Source organism: Kogia breviceps, chromosome 17 (assembly GCF_026419965.1).
Source record: "Kogia breviceps isolate mKogBre1 chromosome 17, mKogBre1 haplotype 1, whole genome shotgun sequence".
Taxonomy (NCBI): domain Eukaryota; kingdom Metazoa; phylum Chordata; class Mammalia; order Artiodactyla; family Physeteridae; genus Kogia; species Kogia breviceps.
This window is the reverse complement of record NC_081326.1, coordinates 63,076,254-63,093,646: the sequence shown is the minus strand read 5'-3', so window position 1 is coordinate 63,093,646 and position 17,393 is coordinate 63,076,254. Positions and strand designations below refer to the sequence as shown.

Sequence of the window (17,393 nt, the reverse complement as noted above, 5' to 3'; positions counted from 1 at the left end):
ACCCATTTATGATAAAAACTCTCCAGAAAATGGGCATAGAGGGAACGTACCTCAACATAATAAAGGCCATATATGACAAACCCACAGCAAGCATCATACTCAATGTTGAAAAACTGAAAGCATTTCCAGTAGGATCAGGAACAAGACAAGGATGTCCACTCTCACCACTCTTATTCAACATAGTTTTGGAAGTCCTAGTCACAGCAATCAGAGAAGAAAAAGAAATAATACAAATTGAAAAAGAAGAAGTAAACCGGTCACTATTTGCCAATGACATGATACTCTACATAGGAAATCCTAAAGATGCCACCAGAAAACTACTAGAACTAATCAATGAATTTCATAAGGTTGCAGGATACATAACTAATGCACAGAAATCTCTGGCATTCTTATACACCAACAATGAAAAATCAGAAAGAGAAATTAAGGAAACAGTCCCATTTACCACTGCAACAAAAAGAATAAAATACCTAGGAATAAACCTGCCTAAGGAGGCAAGAGACTTGTACTCAGAAAACTATAAAACACTGATGAAGGGAATCAAAGATGACATAAACAGATGGAGAAATATACCATGTTCTTGGATTGGAAGAATCAATATTGTGAAAATGACTATTCTACCCAAAGCAATCTACATATTCAGTGCAATCCCTATCAAACTACCAATGGCATTCTTCACAGAATTAGAACAAAAAATCTTACAGTTCGTATGGAAGCACAAAAGACCCGGAATAGCCAAAGCAATCTTGAGAAAGAAAAACGGAGTTGGAGGAATCAGGCTCTCCAACTTCAAACTATACCTCAAAGCTACAGTAATCAAGACAGTATGGTGCTGGCACAAAAATAAGAATATAGATCAATGGTACAGCATAGAATGCCCAGAGAAAAACCCACGCACATATGGGCACCTAATTTACGACAAAGTAGGCAAGAATGTACAATGCAGAAAAGACAGCCTCTTCAATAAGTGATGCTGGAAAATCTGGGCAGCTACATGTAAAAGAATGAAATTAGAACACTCCCTAACACCATACGCAAAAATAAACTCAAAATGGGTTAAAGACTTAAATGTAAGACCAGACACTATAAAACTTTTAGAAGAAAACATAGAAAAAACACTCTTTGACATAAACCACAGCAAGATCTTTTTTGACCCACCTCCTAGAGTAACAGAAATAAAAACAAAAATAAACAGATGGGGCTTAATTAAACTTAAAATCTTTTGCACAGCAAAGAAAACCATAAACAAGACAAAAAGACAACCCTCAGAATGGGAGAAAATATTTGCGAATGAATCAGCACACAAAGGATTAATCTCCAAAATACACAAGCAACTCATGGGGCTCAATATCAAAAAAACAAACAATCCAGTTAAAAAATGGGCGGAAGACCTAAATAGATGTTTCACCAAGGAGGACATACAGATGGCCAAGAGGCACATGAAAAGCTGCTCAACATCACTAATTATTAGAGAAATGCAAATGAAAACTACAGTGAGGTATCACCTCACACCAGTCAGAATGGCCATTATCAAAAAAGCTAGAAACAATAAATGCTGGAAAGAATGTGGTGAAAAGGGAGTCCTCTTGCACTGTTGGTGGGAATGTAAATTGATACAGCCACTATGGAGAACAGTATGGAGGTTCCTTAAAAAACTGAAAATAGAACTACGATATGACCCAACAATCCCAATACTGGGCATATACCCTGAGAAAACCATAAAGAGACATGCACCACAATGTTCATTGTTCATTGCAGCACTGTTTACAATAACCAGGACATGGAACCAACCTAAATGTCCACTGACAGATGATTGGATAAAGAAGATGTGGCACATTTCTACAATGGAATATTACTCAGCTATAAAAAGAAATGAAATTGAGTTATTTGCAGTGAAGTGGATGGACCTGGAGTCTGTCATACAGAGTGAAGTTAAGTCAGAAAGAGAAAAACAAATACCGTATGCTAACACATATATATGGAATCTAAAAAGAAATGGTACTGATGAACCTAGTTGCAGGGCAGGAATAAAGAGGAAGACATAGAGAATGGACTTGAGGACATGGGGTGGGAGGGCGAAGCTGGGGCAAAGTGAGAGTAGCATCGACATATATACACTACCAAATGTAAAATAGTTGGCTGGTGGGAAGCAGCAGCATAGCACAGGGAGATCAGCCTGGTGCTTTGCGGTGGCCTAGAGGGGTCGGGTAGGGAGGGTGGGAGGGAGGCTCAAGAGGGTGGAGATATGGGGACATGTGTATATGTATAGCTGACTCACTTTGTTGTGCAACAGAAACTAACATGGTATTGTGAAGCAATTATACTCCAGTAAGGTTCTATTAAAACAGAGAAAAGAGCAGAGTCTGGTCCCCCAGCTCCCCCGAGCCCAGCATGGGACCTGGCACAGAGCAGGCGCTCCACGCGTGCTGGTGAAAGTGACAAGATGCTAGCTCACGTTGTACTCTCAACCTGAGTGTCATCCATCAAAACACCATCTCCCAGGTCACGGCCTCACTTTGGGGAGAAACGTCAGCCCTCTTAACATCAGCCAATGAAATGGCCACTACTCATCAATCTCTCTGTACACTTAACTTTTTGCCTCTTTTCAATGGCCCTATTTTAAGAAGACGAACTGAGGTTTAGTGAGTAAAGGCAGCTGGAGAGTAGATGAGGTAGAACGTGAGCTCAGGTCTCTTTGTGTCTTAACTCTATCCTAACTCCCAGAGGTGGGCAAATCCTTTACGGAGCTTCCCTCCCTCAGGACAGTGAACCCTCAGAGAACAGAGTAAATCCTTAGAGAATACGATCTAATGAGAAAAGCAGCCTATTTGATGTGCGCTCATTAGGGCCCCTTTTCACATGTCCGCACTCAGTGTACAGGAAAGGGAGAAAGCCAAGGAAACAGGTATAGCTCCATCCCTTTTAATCCTCACGGCGTCTGTCTGGAAGTAGAGTTTTCCAGAGAGAGACACTGAATCACACAGGTGTTAAAAGTGTGCAGAGTCGCCCAGCTAGCAGTACAAAGTTTAGGGCTTCCTGACTGCAGAGCAGGACAGCTGTCCTCCCCGCCAGGACCCCTCAGCAAAGGCTGCACCAGCAGCCTCATGCAAGCTGTCCGAGCTGTTTGTTCGTGCCACTGAGCTTGGCATGTGCCCGTCACTCCGCCAGGTGCTCTGGGTGCCAGGTTCCATGCTTCTCCAGCCCTCTTTTCCTCCCTCCCTTCCTTCAACTCTGTTACGTGCTCTCGGCTTCACGACAACAGATGACATTGGATCAGTAGAACTTCCCGATGTCTGGCCTGCCTTGTGCCCATGCTTTTGAGCCTGAAACAACTGAAACACCTACACACCCAGAGACACAAGTATTTGCAGTGTGCCCCTGTTTTTTTCTTTCCTGGAGTTCTGCTGTGGCTCGGCTGTGGGCTGCGGGGAGAAAGCAAGTGGGCTCCCCTGGTTACCTTCGTGGTCTGGCAGTGGGAAAGGAATGTGACCTTGGCAAAAGGGTCTGAAAGTCCATTGCTGTCGGCTGCGATGAGGCCCCGGGCTTGGTACATGTGAGCTCTCAGCTGGAAGACATGCCGGCCTGTGGACAAATAACGGGAAGGGGTGGCATTAGCGGGCTTCTGAGGAACAGAGAGTGCGAGTGGGTGTCTGTGTGTGAGATGCCCACCTGTGGGTGTTTCCGGAGACAGAGGAGGCCACGGGCACTGAAGGCCTCTTAGACCAAAAGGGACACAGGGAAGATGGGGGAAGAGGACATGTCCACGGGCACTTTGGAGCCAGGCATTCTCCTTGGTGCATTCACCACATTGTGGGATTTTATCTTCATAACAAAACAATGCTGTGAAATATATATCATTATCTTCATTTTATAGATGAGGGAAATGGTTCATAAAAAGGCTAAAATACATTTCCAAGTTTTCAGAGCTAACTAATTCCAGAGCCTGGATTTCATTTCCGTCAGATTCCAAAATCCAAATCTCTTCCTAAAATACCACATTTTTTAAACCTATATGCAAAACAGCAACAGACTCAGACATAGAAGACAAACTTGTGGTTACCAAAGGGGAGAGGGATGGGGGGGAGGGATAAATTTGGGGTATGTGATGAACGGATACAGACTACTATGTATGAAATAGATAAAGCAACAGGATATATTATACAGCACAAGGAATTATAGCTATTATTTTGTAATAACATAATGGAGTATAATCTGCAAAAATACTGAATCACTGTGCTGTACACCTGAAAATGATATCATATTGTAAGTCAATGATACGTCAATAAAAAAATTTTAAAATACCACGTTTCACCTCTTAGTAAAACCTCCTGTTTCCAGTGGTGTGTGTATGTATAAGAAAGGGGGACATTTCTTCATTTTTGCTTCCATAAACTCAGTAAAGTCTTGAGTCATCCATCCATCCATTCAGCCAGCCAGTGTCATTTTGAGCAGCTACAGTGTACCAGGCACAGTCCTGGCCTCTGAGGATTCTGAAGCAGCTAACACAGCCCCTGACCTGGGGGAGCTCCAGGGACAGGGCAGAAGATAAGCAAGTGCCCCAGTCCCGGTGACAGGAGCCAGAGCTAAGTGTCCTGCAGGAGATACAGGCAGAGGTCACGGGAGGTTAAAGGCAGGAGTGAGCACCCTGGTTGATGGCATGGGAGGTAGAGAGAGGGCTGCAGGTGGGGCAGACCAGAGTTCAGTGGGGGAACCCCAAGGGAGAGTTGAGTTAATCATATTCCTCGTTTCATGGACTTTATGATCCTTGGCCCTTGCCTGGCCCCTCTTGCTTTTTATATTCATTTGCTCCCTTTTACCCTCTTTTAAAAAAAATTATTTCGTTCATGGATCTTGCCTTTGGTATTTTATCTAAAAAATCATTGCCATACTTAAAATCATCTTGGTTTTCTCCTATATTATCTTCTAGGAGTCTTATAGTTTTGCATTTTGATATTTAGGTTTATTATCCATTTTAAGTTAATTTTTGCAAATGTCGTAAGTTCGATGTCTAGATTTATATTTTTGTACTTAAAATCATCTTGGTTTTCTCCTATATTATCTTCTAGGAGTCTTATAGTTTTGCATTTTGTATTTAGGTTTATGATCCATTTTGAGTTAACTTTTGCAAATGTCGTAAGTTCGATGTCTAGATTTATATTTTTGTACTTAAAATCATCTTGGTTTTCTCCTATATTATCTTCTAGGAGTCTTATAGTTTTGCATTTTGTATTTAGGTTTATGATCCATTTTGAGTTAATTTTTGCAAATGTCATAAGTTCGATGTCTAGACTTATATTTTTGCATGTGGATGTCCAGTTGTTCCAGCACCATTTGTTGAAAAGACTATGGTTGCTCCATTGTATTGCCTTTGCTTGTTTGTCAAAGATCAACTGAATGTATTTATGTAGGTTTATTTCTGGGCTCTCTATTGTGTTCCACTGACCTATTTGTCTATTCTTTTGCTAATACTGCACTGTCTTGATGACTGTAGCTTTATAGTAAGTCATGATGTTGGGTAGTATCAGTCTTCCAACTTTGTTCTGCTTAATATTGTGTTGACTTTTCTAGGTTTCTGCCTCTGAACATGAACTATAGAATCAGTTTGTTGATATCCACAAAACAACTTGCTGGGATTTTATTTTATTTTATTTTATTTGCGGTATGCGGGCCTCTCACTGTTGTGGCCTCTCCCGTTGCAGAGCACAGGCTCCGGACGCTCAGGCTCAGCGGCCATGGCTCACGGGCCCAGCCGCTCCGCGGCACGGGGGATCCTCCCGGACCGGGGCACGAACCAGTGTCCCCTGCATCGGCAGGCAGACTCTCAACCACTGTGCCACCAGGGAAGCCCTGGGATTTTAATTGAGATTGCATTGAATCAAGAAAAACACTAGGTAACAGAACTATCTATTTAAAATTGGAACAAGGAGATAAAAGCTTGGATGAGTTACAGAGGTAAATCCTCATCTTTCACAATGAGTAGTTATGTGTTAAATGTGAAATCAAGAAATAGTGACATAAACATATCATGTAGACTAAGGGGGGATAAATACCTTAACAAAAACTGTTAAAAGTGTTTCTCCCTTTTACCCTCTTTACCCAAGGGAGCTCCTTAAAAGGGTGACAGTTAACAAAGGAACATTCAGCAGAGGGTTGAGGAATTTCCTGACCAGGGTATGTCAAGAGAGAGCCCACGCTCTCTAAGCGTTCCTTAACATGCTACGTAAGTGGGCAAATTTCTCAGCTGGGAGTGAACTTGAGAATAGCTCATTCCCTGAGATCACCCACAAGCTGTTTCTGAGGTGAGTCACCCCAGAATTTTAGCAGAGCCCCCAATACAGCCACATAGGCAGGACACCGCACAACTCCAGGGGTCGCCATTGACTTAGTCTAGGTTTTTGTTTTTCTGAAACCTTGAGTCTTACCAGCTCTGTTCCTTAGACTAGTAAAGTCAGCTTCCTCTCTGCTCTCCTACTTTGGCCCGTCTCTGTGCCGCGGCTCACTTTCCACATGTGGTTATTAGAGGCACGTCTGATTGCCCCCATTGGAGGGCCAGGATCACCTCCCCCTCCACTCCTCATTCCCCACCAGCTTTCCCACCGTACCTCCCATATGCAGGTGCAAACTAATTATTGGTTGAATGGCTATGTTCTGAAGCATAAAATGAATGAAGAAAGGAAATTCTCCAGGAGGTGTGGAAGGCAGCCAAAGCCATTAATGTCAGGGCACAGCCGAGAAAGTTTATTAGGTCATTCCGTGAAAAGAACATGCTGCAGAGGATCTGAAAGCTTTGGAAAAAGCCTTTCCTCTCCTCTGAATCGTTAGTAGCTGGGACAGCAAATATGTTCAGGTACCTTGGGTCTCTAGAGATAGTGTCTATAGAAATAAAAAGGTAACTTGATGTGGGTGTTTTCACCCAAAGATGAAAACTCTAAAGACAGGATGGAAAGCAGTGGAAATAAAGAAGAGTTTGGAGACACTTTGTTCCATCATTTACTAGCTGTGTGATCTTGGGCAGTTTCTAAACATTTCCAATACATCCTTTCTCCACCTGTAGAATGAAGAAACCACCCAAGGTTGGTGTGAGAAATAAATCAAATCCTATGTGTAAAGCGTATGGTACAATGCTTGGCATATAGTAGGGGTTGTGCATTTTTCAAAAAGAGCTGAGCTTTCCTTGCTCTTATGCATTGATATTGGGCATGGAAACCACGAGGTGAACCATTGGATAAATATCTCTAGAACTCTGTCTTCTCTAACTATTGAGCCATTTAGGTTCTACTGGCAGTCAAGTTCAGTCAACATCAGAGGAGCCTTGTGCAACACGGGAAACCTGGATTTGTAGACAGTCCTCCAGTGTTTCAGACACTGGCTTAATTCAAAACTCAACTTCAGGGCTTCCCTGGTGGCGCAGTGGTTGAGAGTCCGCCTGCCGATGCAGGGGACGCGGGTTCGTGCCCCGGTCCAGGAAGATCCCACGTGCCGCGGAGCGGCTGGGCCCGTGAGCCATGGCCGCTGAGCCTGCGTGTCCAGAGCCTGTGCTCCGCAATGGGAGAGGCCACAACAGTGAGAGGCCCGCGTACCGCAAAAAAAAATACACAAAAACTCAACTTCAGTTGAAGTGAAGGTAAAACTGTTCTACCCTATCTGAATTCAGCAGCAAGGATCGTGCAAATTGAAGCAATTTGGAAACAGAAAGCAAAATGCAACTGTAAGGCATTAATGCTTAGAATAAAGTTCAAAATTATATGGAGATGTAAATATGATAGCACTCATAGAACATACCTGCGTAGAAGAGAGGATTACATAAACCATGCTGAACTGCTAAAAGTAGTTTAAACCCAAGAACCAAGCTAGAGAAACATGAGTGACCCCAATGATACCAGTTTCTACTGGGTCATTACTGGGAAATGTAAATGGCTGCTGTTTATCGGTCAAAACCCCAATGCCATGTAAAAGAAAACCTGCTTTAATTCCACAGGTCCTATGAGCACAAGAAAATACTGATGTCTCTTTAAAAGACATTTTTTGCTTTATTATTTTAAAAATTGTATTTATTTTTGGCTGCATTGGGTCTTCGTTGCTGCACGCGGGCTTTCTCTAGTTGTGGCGAGCGGGGGCTACTCTTTGTTGCAGTGCATGGGCTTCTTATCGTGGTGGCTTCTCTTGTTGCGGAGCACAGGCTGTAGGCGTGTGGGCTTCAGTAGTTGTGGCTCGCAGGCTCTGGAGCGCAGGCTCAGTAGTTGTGGCACACGGGCTTAGTTGCTCTGCGGCATGTGGGATCTTCCTGGACCAGGGATCGAACCCGTATCCCCTGCATTGGCAGGCGGATTCTTAACCACTGCACCACCAGGGAAGCACCGAAAAAGACATCTTTTGCTTTAAATGCAAACTCAATCTATATAGTCTGCTAACAAACAAACTCATATTGCATTCTCTCCGTTAACAGAAAAATAAAGACATTTAGTCCAGATATATTTAATAACTTCACTTTATTCTTTAGATGGGACATTGGAAGGTCAGAAAGAAAATTTAGAAACTATTAAAAGAGGCAAATAAGTTGATCCTAAAATAATAGGCAAACAGCTCATGAATGTCACCCCTCAGAAGCCCACCAGAGACATCTTATGACCCTCTTTGCCCAGTGGGCATCATACCTTGGTAGAGCAGGTTAGCTGGGGGTTTGCTGGTGCCAGCCCCTTTGGAGGACATTTCTGCTTCATAGCCTGCTGGTAAGTTGTTCAACATGGCACTAGAGTGTCTGGTGGAGCCCAGCCACATGTACACATCAATTTTCGCTTGTATCGGCCAACCAGCCGGCTGTTTTCCAGGAAGCTGGGGAAAGGTTACAAGGAAGACCACCCCATTAGTAGGAGCCACTGTGGGCCTCACTCTCTGAGAAAAGAGGTCCTTCCCTGGGGCTCATATTAAAATGAGACCAATGAGACCAATGTCCCCAGTTGCCACGATGCACGGTTTTAGAGGAGGATCCAGGTTTAATGGGGCCTGAAGCTTAAACAGACCCTGTGCGATCATTTAAACCTAACAGGTAGGTATGGTTATTACCCCTGTTTTATAGATGAGAAAACTCAGGCTCAGAGAGGCTAAATAAGTTCCTAAGATCACTCAGCTTTTAAGTGACGGAGCCAGGACTCGAACCAGGGGAGATGATACCAGATCTGGGCTCTGGACCCTGAACGCCCACAGCCTGCTTCTCCCCACACTGAGTTGAAATCCCCCTTCCCAGAACTTCCAATTGCCTTGAGTTCCAACCACAGCCTCTGCCTCTTTGCTTTGTTCAGAAGAACTCGAATTCTTTTTCCATAGGTCAGGCCCCCATGGGCTTGAAGGCATCTACCTGCCCTACCACGTTGTTTCTTCCTGCTAGACACCTCTCATCCCTTCACCCCTTCCTCACGCAGTGTGGTTTCAAATTCCCTTACTACCCTGCTTTCCCTCTTTTGAATGTACTCGGATTTGTATTTATGTTTGTTTGAATTTGTGTTTATGTGTGTAGTAGCGTGTGTGTGGTGTGTGGTTGCGTGCGTTCTCAACACGTGAAGGACACAACTCAATGCAGAGAGGCTCCTTTATTTCTCCGTCACCAGGATTAGGGGACCCCTCACCCCCATCTAAGGAACTTCAGGCCCCAGACTTGGCTGGGTGCAGGATTTCCTGGCAAGGCTTTCGCTCTGAAAGTGGCCACCTCTCCAGATTTTATTGACTCTTCTAAGTGCCTCTTCTTAGTGTTTCCTAGGATTTCCCATCAATGCACAATTCCCCTTTCTTCTGCACCACTTCTTTTCCATGGAGAATCACAAAATCCCACTAGGAGAGGCTACCACTTGTTCTGACAATTTCCGAGGCACCCGTGGAAAGCCCCAGAACCCCAAATTGTGCCTGGTTGTTTGCCTGCCTTCCTGTCTTGCTCTGTGAGTTCCCCAAGAGGATTGGGAGCAACTCAGTTCAGCAACTACTACCAAGTGCCACCAGACCTTGCTGAGAGAGTGGGGCCAGAAAGGCATCACAATGACTGTGACACAGTCCTGGGCTTCCCCCGCAAGAGCTCACATCTAGACAGGGAGGCCGACTTGCATTCACTTACTCAAATGCAAAGTCAAGTGTAAGAGAGAAGATGCCATAGGACCAGAGGAGAAGAAGCAGGTATATCCATCCTTTCTTTAATACTCACGTATTCCAGTAGGCTTTACTAAGTACTTTGGAGCTGGACTCATAGAGAAGGCATCCCAGGAAGAGGGAAGTGCCTAAACAGAGATACAGGGGCAGGAGCTAACTGTGGTGATTAGGGCTGACGTTTAATGAGTGCTTACTTGGTGCCAGGGACAGATTTGCTAAGAGCTTTCAGCAAAGAAAGAGCTGGAACAGAGAATGACACAGATGAGGCTGCAGAATCCTGCTGAGTATATGGAGGAGTTTAGATTTTATTCTTTAGGGAATGGGATGCCATTATTTATTCAGCTTTAAAAAAACAACTAAGGGGGCTCCCCTGCTGGCTCAGTGGTTAAGAATCCGCCTGCCAATGCAGGGGACACAGATTCGAGCCCTGGTCCAGGAAGATCCCACATGCTGCGGAGCAACTAAGCCCATGTGCCACAACTACTGAGCCCACGTGCCACAACTACCGCATGCCTAGAGCCTGTGCTCCACAACAAGAGAAGCCACTGCAATGATAAGCCTGCGCACCTCAACGAAGAGTAGCCTCAGCTCGCCACAACTAGAGAAAGCCTGCGCGCAGCAACAAAGACCCAACGCAGCCCCCCCTTAAAAAAAAAGTGATACTTCTAAAAAAAATTTTTTTTTTAAATCCTAAGTGTTTGCCTTTGGAGAAATGTGTTCATCTGTACTCTAGAGAGCTTAATGTTTATTTTTATTTATTTATTACTATATTTTTTTTTTTTTGTGGTACGTGGACCTCTCAGTGTTGTGGCCTCTCCCATTGTGGAGCACAGGCTCCGGACACACAGGCTCAGCGGCCATGACTCACGGGTCCAGCTGCTCCGCGGCATGTGGGATCTTCCCAGACCGGGTCACGAACCCATGTCTCCGCCTCGGCAGGCGGACTGTCAACAACTGCACCACCAGGGAAGCCCTAAAAAATTTTTTAAAAAAAACAACTAAGGTCATTTTGCTGTTAGTAAAGACAACCAGTCTGCAACTCATAATTTAAAAAATTATAATAAGACAAATAGCCCTCATCACTTCTACAATAATAATGATAATAGCTAAAATGCATTGAGCACTTGTTCAATGAAACAAATAGCTACTGAGAGCCTAAGGTTATTTTGTTGTAATAAAAGCAATCCTCTGCCATCTGTATACATCCCTAGGACATCAATTCACAAAGGCAGGATTTTTTTTTTTTTTTTAATATCTTTATTGGAGTATAATTGTTTTACAATAGTGTGTTAGTTTTTCCTTTACAACAAACTGAATCAGTTATACATATACATATGTTCCCATATCTCTTCCCTCTTGCATCACCCTCTCTCCCACCCTCCCTATCCCACCCCTCTAGGTGGTCACAAAGCACAGAGGTGATCTCCCTGTGCTATGCAGCAGCTTCCCACTAGCTATCTAATTTACATTTGATAGTGCATATATGTCCCTGCCACTCTCTCACTTCGTCACAGCCCACCCTTCCCCCTCCCCATATCCTCAAGTCCATGCTCGAGTAAGTCTGTGTTTTATTCCCGTCCTACCACTAATCTCTTCATGACATTTTTTTCCCTTAGAGTCCATATATATGTGTTAGCATACGGTATTTGTTTTTCTCCTTCTGACTTACTTCACTCTGTATGACAGACTCCAGGTCCATCCACCTCATTATAAATAACTCAGTTTCATTTCTTTTTATGGCTGAGTAATATTCCATTGTATATATGTGCCACATCTTCTTTATCCATTCATCTGTTGATGGACACTTAGGTTGCTTCCATGTCCTGGCTATTGTAAATAGAGCTGCAATGAACATTTTGGTACATGAGTCTTTCTGAATTATGGTTTTCTCAGGGTATATGCCCAGTAGTGGGATGGCTGGGTCGTATGGTAGTTCTATTTGTAGTTTTTTAAGGAACCTCCATACAGTTCTCCATAGCGGCTGTATCAATTTACATTCCCACCAGCAGTGCAAGAGGGTTCCCTTTTCTCCACACCCTCTCCAGCATTTATTGTTTCTAGAGTTTTTGATGATGGCCAATCTGACTGGTGTGAGATGATATCTCATTGTAGTTTTGATTTGCATTTCTCTAATGATTAATGAGGTTGAGCATTCTTTCATGTGTTTGTTAGCAATCTGTATATCTTCTTTGGAGAAATGTCTATTTAGTTCTTCTGCCCATTTTTGGATTGGGTTGTTTGTTTTTTTGTTATTGAGCTGCATGAGTTGCTTATAAATTTTGGAAATTAATCCTTTGTCAGTTGCTTCATTTGCAAATATTTTCTCCCATTCTGTGGGTTGTCTTTTGGTCTTGTTTATGGTATCCTTTGCTGTGCAAAAGCTTTTAAGTTTCATTAGGTCCCATTTGTTTATTTGTGTTTTTATTTCCATTTCTCTAGGAGATGGGTCAAAAAGGATCTTGCTGTGATTTATGTCGTATAGTGTTCTGCCTATGTTTTCCTCTAAGAGTTTGATAGTGTCTGGCCTTACATTTAGGTCTTTAACCCATTTTGAGTTTATTTTTGTGTGTGGTGTTAGGGATTGTTCTAATTTCATACTTTTACATGTAGCTGTCCAGTTTTCCCAGCACCACTTATTGAAGAGGCTGTCTTTTCTCCACTGTATATCCTTCCCTCCTTTATCAAAGATAAGGTGACCATATGTGTGTGGGTTTATCTCTGGGCTCTCTATCCTGTTCCATTGATCTATATTTCTGTTTTTGTGCCAGTACCATATTGTCTTGATTACTGTAGCCTTGTAGTAGAGTCTGAAGTCAGGGAGCCTAATTCCTCCAGCTCCATTTCTCATTCTCAAGATTGCTTGGGCTATTCGGGGTCTTTTGTGTTTCCATACAAATTGTGAAATTTTTTGTTCTAGTTCTGTAAAAAATGCCAGTGGTAATTTGATAGGGATTGCATTGAATCGGTAGATTGCTTTGGGTAGTATAGTCATTTTCACAATGTTGATTCTTTCAATCCAAGAACATGGTATATTTCTCCACCTATTTGTATCATCTTTAATTTCTTTCAGCAGTGTCTTATAGTTTTCTGCATACAAGTCTTTTGTCTCCTTAGGTAGGTTTATTCCTAGATATTTTATTCTTTTTGTTGCAATGGTAAATGGGAGTGTTTTCTTAATTTCACTCTCAGATTTTTCATCATTAGTGTATAAGAATGCCAGAGATTTCTGTGCATTAATTTTGTATCCTGCAACTTTACCAAATTCATTGATTAGCTCTAGTAGTTTTCTGGTAGCATCCTTAGGATTCTCTATGTATAGTATCATGTCATCTGCAAACAGTGACAGCTTTACTTCTTCTTTTCCTATTTGGATTCCTTTTATTTCTTTTTCTTCTCTGATTGCTGTGCCTAGAACTTCCAAAACTATGTTGAATAAGAGTGGTGAGAGTGGGCAACCTTGTCTTGTTCCTGATCTTAGTGGAAATGGTTTCAGTTTTTCACCATTGAGAACGATGCTAGCTGTGGGTTTGTCATATATGGCCTTTATTATGTTGAGGAAAGTTCCCTGTATGCCTACTTTCTGCAAGGTTTTTATCATAAATGAGTGTTGAATTTTGTCAAAAGCTTTCTCTGCATCTATTGAGATGATCATATGGTTTTTCTCCTTCAGTTTGTTGATATGGTGTATCACGTTGATTGATTTGCGTATATTGAAGAATCCTTGCATTCCTGGGATAAACCCCACTTGATCATGGTGTATGATCCTTTTAATGTGCTGTTGGATTCTGTTTGCTAATATTTTGTTGAGGATTTTTGCATCTATGTTCATCAGTGATATTGGCCTGTAGTTTTCTTTCTTTGTGACGTCTTTGTCTGGTTTTGGTATCAGGGTGATGTTGGCCTCATAGAATGAGTTTGGGAGTGTTCCTCCCTCTGCTATCTGTTGGAAGAGTTTGAGAAGGATAGGTGTTAGCTCTTCTCTAAATGTTTGATAGAATTCGCCTGTGAAGCCATCTGGTCCTGGGCTTTTGTTTCCTGGAAGATTTTTAATCACAGTTTCAATTTCAGTGCTTGTGATTGGTCTGTTCAAATTTTCTATTTCTTCCTGGTTCAGTCTCGGCAGGTTGTGCATTTCTAAGAATTTGTCCATTTCTTCCAGGTTGTCCATTTTATTGGCATACAGTTGCTTGTAGTAATCTCTAATAATCTTTTGTATTTCTGCAGTGTCAGTTGTTACATCTCCTTTTTCATTTCTAATTCTATTGATTCGAGTCTTCTCCCTTTTATTCTTGATGAGTCTGGCTAATGGTTTATCAATTTTATTTATCTTCTCAAAGAACCAGCTTTTAGTTTTATTGATCTTTGCTATTGTTTCCTTCACTTCTTTTTCATTTATTTCTGATCTGATCTTTTTTTTTTTTTTTTTTTGTGGTACGCGGGCCTCTCACTGTTGTGGCCTCTCCCGTTGCGGGGCACAGGCTCCGGACGCGCAGGCTCAGCGGCCATGGCTCACGGGCCCAGCCGCTCCGCGGCATGTGGGATCTTCCCGTACCGGGGCACGAACCCGTATCCCCTGCATCGGCAGGCGGATTCTCAACCACTGCGCCACCAGGGAAGCCCTCTGATCTGATCTTTATGATTTCTTTCCTTCTGCTAAATTTGGGGGTTTTTTGTTCTTCTTTCTCTAATTGCTTTAAGTGCAAAGTTAGGTTGTTTATTCGAGATGTTTCCTGTTTCTTAAGGTATGATTGTATTGCTATAAACTTGCCTCTTAGAACTGCTTTTGCTGTATCCCATAGGTTTTGGGTCGTTGTGTCTCCATTGTCATTTGTTTCTAAGTATTTTTTGATTTCCTCTTTGATTTCTTCAGTGATCACTTCGTTATTAAGTAGTGTATTGTTTAGCCTCCATGTGTTTGTATTTTTTACAGATCTTTTCCTATAATTGATATCTAGTCTCATAGCGTTGTGGTCGGAAAAGATACTTGATACGATTTCAATTTTCTTAAATTTGCCAAGGCTAGATTTGTGACCCAAGATATGATCTATCCTGGAGAATGTTCCATGAGCACTTGAGAAAAATGTGTATTCTGTTGTTTTTGGATGGAATGTCCTATAAATATCAAGTAAATGCATCTTGTGTAATGTATCATTTAAAGCTTGTGTTTCCTTATTTATTTTCATTTTGGATGATCTATCCATTGGTGAAAGTGGGGTGTTAAAGTCCCCTACTATGATTGTGTTGCTGTCAATCTCCCCTTTTATGGCTGTTAGTATTTGCCTTATGTATTGAGGTGCTCCTATGTTGGGTGCATAAATATTTACAATTGTTATATCTTCTTCATGGATCGATCCCTTGATCATTATGTAGTGTCCTTCTTTGTCTCTTGTAATAGTCTTTATTTTAAAGTCTATTTTGTCTGATATGAGAATTGCTACTCCAGCTTTCTTCTGATTTCCATTTGCATGGAATATCTTTTTCCATCCCCTTACTTTCAGTCTGTATGTGTCCCTAGGTCTGAAGTGGGTCTCTTGTAGACAGCATATATATGGGTCTTGTTTTTGTATCCATTCAGCCAGTCTGTGTCTTTTGGTGGGAGCATTTAATCCATTTACATTTAAGGTAATTATCGATATGTATGTTCCTATTACCATTTACTTAATTGTTTCGGGTTGTTCTTGTAGGTCTTTTCCTTCTCTTGTGTTTCTTGCCTAGAGAAGTTCCTTTAGGATTTGTTGTAGAGCTGGTTTGGTGGTGCTGAACTCTCTCAGCTTTTGCTTGTCTGTAAGGGTTTTAATTTCTCCATCAAATCTGAATGAGATCCTTGCTGGGTAGAGTCATCTTGGTTGTAGGTTTTTTTCCTTCATCACTTTAAATATGTCCTGCCACTCCCTTCTGGCTTGTAGAGTTTCTGCTGAAAGATCAGATGTTAATCTTATGGGGATTCCCTTGTGTGTTATTTGTTGTTTTTCCCTTGCTGCTTTTAATATGTTTTCTTTGTATTTAATTTTTGACAGTTTGATTATTATGTGTCTTGGCGTGTTTCTCTTTGGGTTTATCCTGTATGGAACTCTCTGTGCTTCCTGGACTTGATTGATTATTTCCTTTCCTATATTAGGGAAGTTTTCAACTATAATCTCTTCAAATATTTTCTCAGTCCCTTTCTTTTTCTCTTCTTCTTCTGGGACCCCTATAATCCGAATGTTGGTGCGTTTAATGTTGTCCCAGAGGTCTCTGAGACTGTCCTCAGTTCTTTTCATTCTTTTTTCTTTCTTCTGCTCTGCAGTAGTTATTTCCACTATTTTATCTTCCAGGTCACTTATCCGTCCTTCTGCCTCAGTTATTCTGCTATTGATCCCATCTAGAGTATTTTTAATTTCATTTATTGTGTTGCTCATCGTTTCTTGCTTCCTCTTTATTTCTTCTAGGTCCCTGTTAACTGTTTCTTGCAAATTGTCTATTCTACTTCCAAGATTTTGCATCATCTTCACCATCATTATTCTAAATTCTCTTTCAGGTAGATTGGCTATTACCTCTTCATCTGTTAGGTCTGGTGTGTTTTTATCTTGCTCCTTCATCTGTTGTGTGTTTTTCTGTCTTCTCATTTCGCTTATCTTACTGTGTTTGGGGTCTCCTTTTTGCACGCTGCAGGTCCGTAGTTCCTGTTGTTTTTGGTGGCTGTCCCCAGTGGCTAAGGTTGGTTCAGTGGGTTGAGTAGATTCCCTGGTTGGGGGGACTAGTGCCTCTGTTCTGGTGGATGAGGCTGGATCTTGTCTTTCTGGTGGGCAGGTCCTCGTCTGGTGGTGTGTTTGGGGATGTTGGTTACCTTATTATGATTTTAGGCAGCCTCTCTGCTAATGGATGGGGCTGTAGACCTGTCTTGCTCTTTGTTGGGGATAGGGTGTCCAGCACTGTTCTTTGCTGGTCCTTGATTGAAGCTGGGTCTTGGTGTTGAGATGGAGATCTCTGGGAGATTTTCGCCGTCTGATATTACGTGGAGCTGGGAGGTCTCTTGTGGACTAGTGTCTTGAGGTTGGTTCTCCCACCTTGGGGACACCGCCCTGGTGCCTGGCTGGGGCGCCAAGAACCTTTAATCCACACGGCTCAAAATAAAAGGTAGAATAAATAGAAAGGAAAGAAAAGGAAGGAAGGAGGGAGGGAGGGAAGGAAGGAAGAAAGGAAGGAAGAAATGAAGGAAGGAAGCAAGAAAGGAAGGAAGGAAGGTGCAGAGGAAGAAAGGGAGGAAGGAAGAGAGGAAG

At 42.3% G+C, this 17,393-nt stretch overlaps 1 protein-coding gene and 1 long non-coding RNA gene across 6 annotated transcripts in view; one reads left to right on the top strand and one right to left on the bottom strand.

Moving 5' to 3' along the window:
- The window catches only part of FER1L6 (fer-1 like family member 6), a 185,094-nt gene that overhangs the window by 65,650 nt on the left and 102,051 nt on the right, over positions 1–17,393 (bottom strand). For all 5 annotated transcript variants that reach the window (XM_067017461.1, XM_067017462.1, XM_067017464.1 and 2 more), the window contains 2 exons: positions 8,655–8,832; positions 3,458–3,582 (listed from right to left, as the gene is read on the bottom strand). In XM_067017461.1, the coding sequence (XP_066873562.1) occupies positions 3,458–3,582; positions 8,655–8,832 (303 nt within the window). The remainder of the gene's footprint in view (positions 1–3,457; positions 3,583–8,654; positions 8,833–17,393) is intronic.
- LOC136792903 (uncharacterized) overlaps positions 1–17,393 on the top strand; it is a 31,080-nt gene that overhangs the window by 10,223 nt on the left and 3,464 nt on the right. The gene's annotated exons all lie outside the window — the stretch shown is intronic.